The 12,897-nt window shown below is 42.8% G+C and overlaps 1 protein-coding gene across 2 annotated transcripts in view; it reads right to left on the bottom strand.

Annotated features, from left to right (window-relative positions):
• Window positions 1-206: 206 nt before the first annotated feature.
• Window positions 207-12,897, bottom strand: part of ABCA5 (ATP binding cassette subfamily A member 5) — a 153,137-nt gene continuing 140,446 nt past the window's right edge. For both annotated transcript variants that reach the window (XM_033962419.1, XM_033962420.1), the window contains one exon: window positions 207-461. In XM_033962419.1, coding sequence (XP_033818310.1) covers window positions 351-461 — 111 coding nt within the window. In that variant the 3' untranslated portion in view covers window positions 207-350. The remainder of the gene's footprint in view (window positions 462-12,897) is intronic.

The raw sequence follows: 12,897 nt of genomic DNA, 5'->3' as shown, positions 1-12,897 counted from the left end.
CAGCTGCTCTGCTGGCATGTCTGTGTGGCCAGTCCATTAAAAATGTTGCCTCCCCCCTCCTACATGCATGTTTTGGATATTTTTAATTTGAATGTTATTTTTAATAATAGCAAAAAAAAAAAACCAAACCCCAACTTAAAACGTCTAGCTGGGCCATTTTCGAAAAAAAAAAAAAAAAAAAAAAGATAAGACTCCTTGCGGGTTTGAAAAGGGACATTTTCTCCACCTGACGTTTGGACGTTTTTTCTCGTAATGTCCAAAGTCGGACTTAGATGTCCCCATCAAAAAATGCCCCTCCACCTTTATAGAAATCCCCTTGCGCTGATGTTGGGTCCGTGGCGTTGAAACGGTCAGAAAAGAACTCTGTCCTCTTGCTCTTTCTCCCAGAAAAGATGGCTGTTCACGGTTCCGAAATCCTCTTCATCTTCTTCCTGCTGTTCCTTTGTGAGCTCGATAAAAACCTGCAGGCAACGAGAAACATAACATAGTAACATAGTAGATGACAGCAGATAAAGACCCGAATGGTCCATCCAGTCTGCCCAACCTGATTCAATTTAAATTAAAAAATTTTTTTTTCTTAGCTATTTCTGGGCAAGAATCCAAAGCTCTACCCGGTACTGTGCTTTGGTTCCAAATGCCGAAATCTCCGTCAAAACCTACTCCATCCCATCTAAACCCTCCCAGCCATTGAAGCCCTCTCCAGCCCATCCTCTCCCAAATGGCCATATATATTTTTTATTTAATTATTTATTCAATTTTCTATACCATTCTCCCAGGGGAGCTCAATAACATGAACTTATTCAGGTACTCAAGCCTTTTTCCCTTTCTGTCCCGGTGGGCTCGCAATCTATCTAACATACCTGGGGCATTGGGGGGATTAAGTGACTTGCCCAGGGTCACAAGGAGCAGTGTGGGTTTGAACCCACAACCTCTCCTCAGTACTGGCCTAGTTCAATATTTAATATTATTTTCTGATTCTAGATAGTCTGTGTTCATCCCACGCTTCTTTGAACTCCGTCACTATTTCCCTCTCCACCACCTCTCTCGGAAGCGCATTCCAGGCATCCACCACCCTCTCCGTAAAGTAGAATTTCCTAACATTGCCCCTGAATCTACCACCCCTCAACCTCAAATTATGTCCTCTGGTTTTACCATTTTCCTTTCTCTGAAAAAGATTTTGTCCTACGTTAATACCCTTCAAGTATTTGAACATCTGAATCATATGTAATGTAATTGTAATTTATTTCTTATATACCGCTAAACTCCGTTAGGATTCTAAGCGGTTTACAGAAAAATAGACAATAGGGTGCATTAAAATTATAAGTAAAATAGGTACTTAGAAATTCCCTTACTGTCCCGAAGGCTCACAATCTAACTAAAGTACCTGGAAAAATGACAATTAGTAGAGTAATGAAGAAATAAAATAGAGAATAGGTGAGAAAAATAAGAAAATAAACATTCTAATAAGACTACAATGGTCTAAAGGACTTTGAAAGGTTGAAAAAAGAGGGGAGATAAGAATAGATGCAGAGGGAGAACCGTTGAAGCAATAGAAATTTAAATGAAATTTGAATGATAAAATAAAACAATATAAGTGGTAAAACAATAAGTGAGATTAAAAAATATATCATAAACTAAAAAGAAGAAGTGAAAATAAAATCAAAACAGTCAAAACTGAAGTCCAGCTTGAACGGGCCCCCGAGCCAACCTTTGGTCCGATGGCCGGACTGCAGCCCTCCTCCGTCGGTTCTCCCCTGCTGGAATGGGGGAGGAGCGAAAACAGTGTCGGGTGCCCCGCTGGAACGGGCCCCCAAGCCGACCGTTGGACCGATGGCCGGACTGCAGCCCTCCTCCGTCGGCTCCGTCATATCTCCCCAGTCTCTCCTTTCCTCTAGGGTCTACATATTCAGGGCTTCCAGTCTCTCCTCATACGTCTTCTGGCTGCAAGCTTCCTATCATTTTCGTTGCCCTCCCCTGGACCGCTTCAGTTTCCGAAAGGCAGTTTCAGTGCAGTACATTTCACTGTACCAGGGGTAGAGGATACGTGGCAGAATTAATCAATTAGGGGAGGAATTCATGAAGCAGCGTTATTGCTTTTGCGAGGACATTAGGCCCTTAACCCTTTCAGGACCAAGGGACATATTTGTCCCATAACTTTAAAATCCTATACATTTTGATTGGGATAGTCTACAGTTCTAAATTTGATATGTACGGATTCCATATGATGCTGCCTTTATGTAAACAAACTGGTTCCGACATTCATTCATTAGCGTCGTTGCCAGATTGACGAGAAGATTCACTTGCCACACTGTCCATAAGCCAGAAGTGTGATTTTTTAAATAAAAATAATGATATTTCACAAAAACAATGAATTTTTTGGCATCTGCAAGCCCTTTTTACCATAAAAATGTCGTCAAAACCACAAAAATTGGCCTACGATCCTTATGGTCCTGAAAGGGTTAACACACATTAAGGCCCTCTTTTACAAAGGTGCGCTAAGTTTTTTAGCGTGCATTTAGCACGTGCTAAATCAACACATGCGCTAACCGCTAATGCGTCCATAGGATAACATGCGCACGTTAGCGTTTAGCGCGTGATTAGTGCGTGCGCTAATATTTACCGCACGCTAAAAAGCATAGCGCACCTTAGTAAAAGAGGGGAGTAAGAGAATTAGCGTGCGCCAGACGCTAAGAAGCCTGTTTTATACTTTGGGTTTCTTAGCATTTAGGCCCAGATTCTCAAACCGTCGCTGAATTTTTTAGGTGCTGGTAGGCGCCCAAACTGTGGAAAACGCCGTCCAAACAAAGCTTTTAACTGAGTTTCAAGGCGCCTAACGACACCTAAAAAAAAAATCCGCACCGGAATCGCACTTACGTAGGCGCTTTAGGCCGCCGAACGTCACTGTAGGCGCGGGGTGCAAAGGATTAGCGCCGACATTTAAGTGTGGTGTTTTTTTTTTCACAATTGCAGTTAAACGCCGTCTTTAAATTTTGGCGCTTTCTGTAAATATGAATATAGTTTTGAGTAATATATAACACTTATAGGTTGGGAGTTTTTTTTAGATCTATGATTGAAATATGACCTTTTCAAGTCAAGAACTTCAAAGCCGTGTTTTTGACTTTTAAGGTCTCTGAGGTCTTTTCTCCCTAAACCATTTGGATTATTTATATTCATGTGTGCTTCTTAAGATATCGGGTGGTGTCGGTTTTTGCTCCCAGGTGGCTCACAAGCAGAATTATTAATTAATTTATTTTCTTTTTTTTTTCTTTTTATTTCTTATATACCGCTGTACCGTGAGGTTCTAAGCGGTTTACAGTAGAAACAGAAGAAATGCAATAAGTAAGATTAATTAAGATGAAGAGAAAGTACTTAGAGTTCCCTGACTGTCCCAAAGGCTCACATTCTTGCTAAAGTAAAAAATAAATTAGTTAGGTTATAAACATAGAGTAGAAGAAGGTAGGAAAACAGTTCATAGGAAAATTAATTTCGAGTACATTATACATTATATATTGTTCAAGGCGGAATACAAATTATAGGAATTACCAAAAGAATTGCGTAATAAAGATTATCTAGATAAATTACATAACAGTGATTCGTGTACATTAAATGGTGTGGTAGAGGATTCAATTATGAAAATTACATATCAGGGAATCAGGTGATAAGAGAATATAGTGGAGATTATCAGTATATACGGTTTACAGATTGGAAGTTACCTAATAATTCAGCTGTTCGCCTTCCCGTCTCTAAAACTCTGCCACCTTAAAAGATTCCTAGACAAAACCTTCGCCTTCCAAGCAGCTAAGCTCAACCCATGGCTTGCACAAATGATACTCGAGGCCCCCACTTACCTCGGCTTCAGAAAATCACTCAAAACCTACCTATTCGGCAAACAAGACCCCTAACAACCCCCCCCCCCCCCCCGCTTACATTACTACACCCCCCCACCCACCCCCGCTCTTCCCCCCCTTAATTGCTCCCCTCTCCCCCATCTCCCCTCCGCCAGTCATCCTCTGTTAAGTTCGATTAACACTGCTTATATCCGATAAACTATTTACATCGGATAAATTGTCTTTACATGATAAAATGCTGTAAACCCCGCTCTTACACTTGTTTCTACCTGATAAATTGTATACTGCTGATAAATTGTTTAAATTGTTCAAACTGTTTGTAAATCTGCGTGTCAACGCAGATACTACTGTAACTGATGTAAACCGCCTAGAACTCTCCTGGTATGGCGGTATATAAGAATAAAATTATTATTATTATTATTATTAATAATGTCATAAGAAGTTTATTGGATAGTGTGGAAAATGTTTATATAGGAATCAGAGTATGTATGATAGGAAAGGTTCTAAGAATTGAATTAATGTGTTATTCTATCGAGGGAGAGCTTGTGCATAAAGGGAGGATATTAGTTGGTAATGACGTGTTTTCTGAATAGAAATGTTTTGATTTCTTTTCGAAACAAAATTTACTATGGTAGTCAGCAACCTGCGGGACTGTTATACCACTCGTGCCGACTCCCATGGCAGATTAGGTGTGGTGAAAACTCACCTCTTACTTTATGCCAGCCAGTGGCACTAACCGGACAGTGCTGTTGCATATTCATTTTGAATGTCTTGGACCTATCCGGATAGTGCCAGCATAGGCTGGGCAGAGCAGCAGGTTATCTGGTTATCCGTTATCTCCCCTACCTGTTGTTTTTACCATTTATGTTCTCTTTTATATATACGATTGTAGTTCCACCCTTTCTTTCCCCGTGTATCCGTTAGTTTGTATGACTTTATTTATTATTTTGTATGATAATGTGTCAAACTTATGTATCCTTTTATAATTAATCTGATGTACCTATTTTTTTTATCTGTAAATCGCTTAGCAAATTAAATTAAGCGATTCAATAAGTCAAAAATAAACTTGAAACTTGTTAGTGGCGATAATAACCGATTAAAAGCTGAAATTGCTTTTTTTGCGGTCCTAAGTTTATCTGGTTAGGGGTCTGGATTACTGCAACTTGCTTCTCGTGGGTCTCCCGCTTAGCCGTCTCTCTCCCCTTCCATCTGTTCAGAATTCTGCTGCACGCCTCGTATTCCGTCGGTGCCATTATGCGCACGTTAACCCTCTCCTCAAGTCGCTTCATTGGCTCCCTGTCCGCTTACATGTTACTAAACTAAACCTTAAGTTTATATACCGCGTCCTCTCCATAATTATAGAGCTCGGCACGGTTTATAAGAACTTAATATAGGAAGGAATAACATAATGGGTTTGGAGGTTGAGTAGAGGGGGGAGGAGAGCATTACATTTTTGTGAAAAGCCTAGTTTTCAGGTGCTTACGGAATAGTTGGAAGGAGCCCTGATTCCGTAGTGGAGCAGTAAGATTATTCGAAAGCCCTGTGATTCTAAAGATGAGAGATTTTCCCAATTTTCCCGCACAGAGGATACCTTTTAGCTAGGGGAAGGATAGTTTAAGTTTTAGGTGGGCCTGATGGTGTCAGGACTCGAGGAGTTCCAAGATAGTGGGATCAGGGGAGGGAGGATGCCGTGTAGGATCTTAAAAACTAGGCAGGAGCATTTAAAATGAACCCTGGAAATTACTGGGAGCCAGTGCAGTTTGGACAGAAGTGGGGGAAACATGATCAAATTTGCGTTTTGCGAAGATCAACTTGGCCGCAGTGTTCTGAATTAGTTGAAGTCTTTGAAGAATTTTTTTTAGTTAGACTTAGATAGATGGAATTACAATAGTCTAGTCTGGAGAGGATGATGGATTGAACAAGGACGGCAAAATGTTGTTGGCGGAAGCAGGATCTCACGTTCCTCAGCATGTGGAGGCTAAAAAAGCATGATTTTACCAAGGAGTTGAGGTGGTCGTTGAAGGAAAGAGAAGAGTTGATAATGATGCCTAGAACTTTGCTTGAGAACTCAAGCTGCAGTGTGGCACCAGGGGGCAGTGCGAAGAGGGTGGGCAGCTGTTCTAATTTTGGGCCGAGCCAGAGTAGTTTCGTTTTAGACTCGTTCAGTTTCATTTGAACTGAGAGGGACCAGGATTGGAGTTTCGATATGCAAGCTGTTATATTTTCAGAGAGGTTGGTAAGGTTCGAGTCTGTCTCGAGAAGGACAAGGATGTCATCGGCACCGAATTGTGGTTTAACTTGCATTGCTTTTGACTCTTCCCATGTAAAAGCCTTCACCCGACGTTTTAGCCCAGCGAGCCCGTGGTTTTAACCCGCTTTAAACCCGCGGGTTAAAACCACGGGCTCACACTGCGGGGGAAGGCCGGGGCAGAAACAGGGCAGCGCTTGGGGCAGAGAGCAGGAGAGTCGGGGGCAGAAAGCACAAGAGAGTCAGGGCAGAGCAGGGCGGCAGAAGAATTTCGGCAGAGAACAGGAGATTCGGGGCAGGGTGGCAGGAGAATCACGACAGAGAGTCGGGGCAGAAGAGAGCAGGGTGGCAGGAGAGCTGGAGAATCGCGGCAGAGAGCAGGAGATGCAGTCGGAAACGAAAGAACAACTGGTCCCCAGCAGTCACTTGTTTGTTGATCGGCCAGCCTAGTCGGTGTTGCAGTTTTTGGTTAGTGAATTGCTGCCTGCCTACATTTGAATGCCGTTCACCCTCATTTGCATGCGCAGATTGGAAGATGATTGGGACAGAGGTTCGTGAATTGGGTCGGAGGGAAATTGGATCTCAAAGGGGTCGCAACTTGATTGGTGGGATTAGTGAATCTAGCTCTATATCCCCTGTGACAAGTTTGAAAGTGGGCTGGAAGTGATAGATGTCATTAATACATGCTGATAAAGAAGTGTCGTGGAAAAATATTTGGCAGTTCTCTTCCAGCTCCTTTGGATCCAAAGTAACCCTGACTTAAAAATGAGTGAAGACTACTGAATTACAGGTAAATATAACAGGAATTGTTAAATCAAAGCGGTTTACAATAATAGGAACAGGAATAAAAACTGATTAAAAAAATAAAACAAACAGGGTTAAAAAAAAACAAACAAACCTAGACAAGGAAAAAAACAAGACACAAGTACGGTAGGTACATGGGGAAAGGCAACATTTACAATGTAATATAGGGTGAAAACAGTGGAAATCAACGAAAGAGAAAGGGATAAAGAAGAGAAAAAGTGGGTAAAAGTGATCATATAGTGCACAGAGGGGAACCTATAAAGAGGATGATTCAAATGCCTATATAAAGTAGTAGGCTTTTAACTGTGATTTGAAATTCTTAAGGGATTTTTCTGACCTTAAATACAGCGGTAGGGAGTTCCAAAGCGTAGGGGCCATGACCGAAAAGCTAGAATCCCGGTTAATGTCGAGGAACATCTGTCGACAAGAAGAAGGTAAGTTCCTACTAGGCGAATAGATGGTCGGAAAACAGGACAAGAAAGAGGGAAGCCCAGAGGACTGTATCTGAGAGGTGAGAACATTATACTTAAATGGTATTCTATAGGCTATCGAGAGCATAGGTTCAGATTTGAGAAGAGTGAGGTGGTCAAATTTTGAACAGCAATAAAGTTGATGGAGAGCAGTGGTTTGCACTAGCTGGAGACAACGGAACTGATACTGAGGGAGTCCAACTAGAAGAGTTACAGTAGTCCAGTTTGGAAAAGGCCATAGAGTGCAAAAGAATCCGAAGAGAACCACGGTTTAGAAGCGGTCGAACAGAACGAAGCTGGTGAAGATTAAAGAATGATTACGAAACTACAGTGAAATGACAAGGAATTATCTGAGACAACACCAAGAATCTTAATAGATGAAGGGTACATCAAGGGAAGGCCGTTCAAAGAGAAGCATGGACGTTTTGGCGAACATTTAGTAGGGGACAAGATCATTGTGGACGTCTTCTGCGTTAGTCGTTCAGCCACCTCATCTAGATTTTTCTTTAAATGAATGAAAAATCACCAGAACACTGGGAGTTGAAAGGGTCAAGTAACCGAATGTCATCTGCATAAATAAAAAAAATGTAAATCCAAGTGACTGAAGCAGTAAAGGCGCGAGAAAAATGTTGAAACAATTGGTCCAAGAACTGAGCCTTGAGGAACACCTGATTGAAGCTGCTGAGGGGTAGAAAATGAACTATAGATCGCTCAGTAAGATGCGAATTGAACCATCAGTGGTACGGAAACCCTTTAAATGGTCCAATAAGACTGAATGGTCCACTAAGTCGAAGGAGAAAGGAACGTCACGATTGCTATCAAGAATGGATCTCACATAGGGGTCCCTTTTATTAAGGCGCGTTAACCGATTTTGCGCATGCTGAATGCTATTTTATGGGCGCCTTAGCATTTAGCATGCGCTAAATCGGTTAATGTACGTTAATAAAAGGATCCCATCAGAACATAAGAATAGCCTTACTGGGTCAGACTAATGGTCCATCAAGCTCAGTAGCCCATTCTCACGGTGGCCAATCCAGGTCACTAGTACCCGGCCAAAACCCAAGGAGTAGCAACATTCCATACAGAATCTCAAAGAATAGCAAGATTCTGGAATCCCAGAGAGTAAGAAGATTCTAGAATCCTAAAGAGCAGCAACATTCCATACAGAATCTCAAAGAATAGCAAGATTCCGGAATTTCAGAGAGTAACAAGATTCTAGAATCCCCAAGAGTAGCAACATTCCTCATAGAATCTCAAAGAATAGCAAGATTCCGGAATCCCAGAGAGTAACAAGATTCTAGAATCCCCAAGAGTAGCAACATTCCATACAGAATCTCAAAGAATAGCAAGATTCCGGAATCCCAGAGATTAACAAGATTCTAGAATCCCCAAGAGTAGCAACATTTCTCATAGAATCTCAAAGAATAGCAAGATTCTGGAATCCCAGAGATTAACAAGATTCTAGAATCCCAAAGAGTATCAACATTCCATACAGAATCTCAAAGAATAGCAAGATTCCGGAATCCCAGAGATTAACAAGATTCTAGAATCCCAAAGAGTAGCAACATTCCATACAGAATCTCAAAGAATAGCAAGATTCCGGAATCCCAGAGATTAAAAAGATTCTAGAATCCCCAAGAGTAGCAACATTTCTCATAGAATCTCAAAGAATAGCAAGATTCCGGAATCCCAGAGATTAAAAAGATTCTAGAATCCCCAAGAGTAGCAACATTTCTCATAGAATCTCAAAGAATATCAAGATTCCGGAATCCCAGAGAGTAACAAGATTCTGGAACCCCAAAGAGTAGCAACATTCCATGCTACCAATACAGGGCAAGCAATGGCTTCCCCCATGTCTTTCTCAATAACAGACTATGGACTTTTCCTCCAGGAACTTGTCCAGACCTTTCTTAAAACCAGCTACGCTATCCGCTCTTACCACATCCTCTGGCAACGCGTTCCAGAGCTTAACTATTCTCTGTGTGAAAAACTATTTCCTCCAATTGGTTTTAAAAGTATTTCCCTGTAACTTCATCGAGTGTCCCCTAGTCTTTGTCATTTTTGATGGAGCGGAAAATCGATCCACTTGTACCCGTTCTACTTCACTCCATAATTAGTTAAACCTAAGGGTCAGTGCTCAGTCGAATGCAACGGACGAAAACCTGTCTGACGTGGGTGGAGTGCATTGGTAGAATCTAGGAAATCAGATAATTGTGCAGGAACCACCTGATGTACTAAAGATATGTTTCCCATTCTGTGTTTAGGCAGGAAGTGTATTCATATGTTCTGTTTGCTCTATGGAGGATTTGTATTTTTGTCTCTTGGTTTCGTGTTCCCTTCCAGCAGCAAGGAAGTATTTTCACCTCCTGAGGTTCCAGGGTTAATTTGATATACAACACGCCCACAAAGAACAGCCATCTCTTTCACATTCATTGCTCTTGGGAAGGAAGATAAGGAAATATGGACTTAAGCTGCCTGTATTGCTCTTAGAAGTAGCTTATTCCTTCTATTTACTTTAGGTTTGAGTCAGATTTTTCCCATTATGTACACAAAACAGCTGAATCTGGAAATTTGACCAGCCGATTTGGCTCGTCTCAATGAGCAGATGCAAAAGAGTAGTATGCAGCCTGTCAGGGTGCGATTCAGACACCCAGACTTCCCTTTCCATGGGAGATAGAGATCATTCTCAAGAATTCCCTTTTCAGAATCCACAAAATAGGGCCCTTATTATTAGTGCACTTTAAAGGGATTTAATGTACACTATTATTCTCTACAGGCACGGTTCTCTCTAAGCCGAGCAGAAGTCTTCCAAATGCATTGCTGCCAGTAGGGGGTGGGGCTTCAATACTGTGTTTTCAATCATTAGGGACAGGCAGGTTGCTTGAAGTCCTGCAGGGTTTGCTTGTCCCTTGCCATTGAAAATGAGATAATTAAATAGCTCCCTCTACTGGCAAGAATGTATGTGGAGGACTCCCACTCAGCTTAGAGCAGGGGTGTCAAAGTCCCTCCTCAAGGGCCACAATCCAGTTGGCTTTTCAGGATTTCCCCAATGAATATGCATGAGATCTATTTGCATGCACTGCTTGCATTGTATGCTAATAGATCTCATGCATATTCATTGGGGAAATCCTGAAAATCCGACTGGATTGCGGCCCTCGAGGAGGGACTTTGACACCCCTGCTCTAGAGACAGATAGGTTCTCTGAGTCCTGCAGAGATTACCTGTCCCTCTTATAGAAAATGTGATAGTGAAACAGCACCCCCCACTGGCAGGATTGTAGGTAGAGAACTCTTGCTCAGCTTAGAGCAGTGGTATCAAAGTCCCTCCTCGAGGGTGGCAATCCAGTCAGGTTTTCAGGATTTCCCCAATGAATATGCATGAGATCTATGTGCATGCACTGCTTTCAATGCATATTCATTGGGGAAATCCTGAAAACCCAACTGGATTGCGGCCCTTGAGGAGGGACTTTGAGATCCCTGGTCTAGAACAGACATGGGCAATTCCGGACCGACCGGAATCCAATTGGGTTTTCAGGATTTCCCCAATGAATATGCATGAGATCTATGTGCATGCACTGCATATTCATTGGGGAAATCCTGAAAACCCGGCTGGATTGCGGCCCTCGAGGAGGGATTTTTAGATCCCTGGTCTAGTACAAGGGTAGGCAACTCCGGTCCTCAAGAGCCGGAATCCAGTCGGGTTTTCAGGATTTCCCCAATGAATATACAAGAGATCTATTTGCATGCACTGCTTTCATTGTATGCCACTAGATCTCATGCATATTCCTTGGGGAAATCCTGAAAACCCGACTGGATTGTGGCCCTCGAGGAGGGACTTTGACACCCCTGGCTTAGAGGGAACCGTGGCAATTTTAAAAAGGAATTTTGTGTGTAAACCATTTTACAAGCAAGGCTAGACTCAGGGCACTGGTCTTTGACCTAAGGGCCGCCGCGTGAGTGGACTGCTGGGCACGATGGACCAATGGTCTGACCCAGCAGCGGCAATTCCTATGTTTTATTAGAAACCATCCCCCAGGGCAGGGTTGCCATATTTTCAAGTTTATTGAGATTTTGATTTAAACGCAATATCAAGTATTTTCAATGCGTAAAACAATAATAATTTTTTTTTGGGGGGGGACAAATAAAACAGTTTAAAACCATATACATACAATTTTATCCATAGTTACATTAAAGATACGTAAAGAATTAGAGGTTAAATTACATTACATTAGAGATTTCTATTCCGCCATTACCTTGCGGTTCAAGGCGGATTACAAAAGATATAAAGAATGGGGGTTACAATGAAAGAATAATTGTCATTTCTAGAGTTGTAAAGAGTAAAATAAACAATTAAAATAGAATAACAATTAGGGAAGAACAATTTTTTATGAAGACTTAATCTAAGAGTAATTGCTTAGGCGAGACCTGATCTAAAAGTAAATAGGAGAATCAAAAGGATTGTCTGATCTAAGATTCAGAAGCATCTTTATAAAGATAGCTTTTTAGATTACTTTTAAATTTTTATAAGGAGGTTTCAGCGCGCAAATAGATTGGAAGTTTGTTCCAAATCTGGGGTCCCAGGATAGAAAAGGTTGTGGTTCTTCTGGTGCCAATTACTTTCAAAGAGATCTAACTGGGGAGTAGGGTATTAAATAGCGATATAAGAATATTGGAGTATTAGTTTTCTGAATTTTGAATGTTAACAATGCAATTTTATATGTTACTAGTCTTTAAGCCCGTTACATTAACGGGTGCTAGAAAGCAGCCCCCTTTCCCTCTACCCCTCCAATTCCTCCCTGACAGTGTCTCCGTGGCCCCCCTTCTGTCTCCCCTCCCAAGCAAAGCTGTCTGCCTCCCAGCACACCCCTCCCCCCCAAAGCAGACCCCTTTCCCTCTGCCCCTCCAGTTCCTCCCTGATTGTGTCTCTGTGGCCCCCCTTCTGTCTCCCCCCCCAAGCAAAGCTGTCTGCCTCCAAGCACACCCTCCCCCAAAGCAGGCCCCTTTCCCTCACCTGTTCCAGTTCCTCCCTGTCTCTCTGTGGCCCCCCTTCTGTCTCCCCCCCCAAGCAAAGCTGTCTGCCTCCAAGCACAGCCCTTCCCCAAAGCAGGCCCCTTTCCCTCTCCAGATCCAGTTCCTCCGTGTCTCTCCGTGGCCCCCCTTCTGTCTCCCCCCCAAACAAAGCTGTCTGCCTCCAAGCACACCCCTCCCCCAAAGCAGGCCCCTTTCCCTCTTCCACTCCAGTTCCTCCCTGTCTCTTCGTGGCCCACCCAATTTTCTCTTCTCGCAGTCTGGCCAGCTCCCCTAGTCCCTTGCCGCCACCCCCTTCCCTTCCCGCGGTCGACAAACCTCTTGGCTCGAGCAGCGGCCGCAGGACTGTAAACACGCTGCTTCGCGGCCTCTACTGCCCCGATTTGCTCTGCCGCGTATCTGATGATGTCATCAGGGACACGGAAGAGCAAATCAAGGCAGTAGAGGCCGCAAAGCAGCGTGTTTACAGTCCTGCGGCCGCTGCTCGAGCCAAGAGGTTT

Source organism: Geotrypetes seraphini, chromosome 10 (assembly GCF_902459505.1).
Source record: "Geotrypetes seraphini chromosome 10, aGeoSer1.1, whole genome shotgun sequence".
NCBI classification, from domain to species: Eukaryota; Metazoa; Chordata; class Amphibia; order Gymnophiona; family Dermophiidae; genus Geotrypetes; species Geotrypetes seraphini.
Note: the sequence above shows the minus strand (reverse complement) of the source record. Positions and strands in the feature narration are given on the sequence as shown.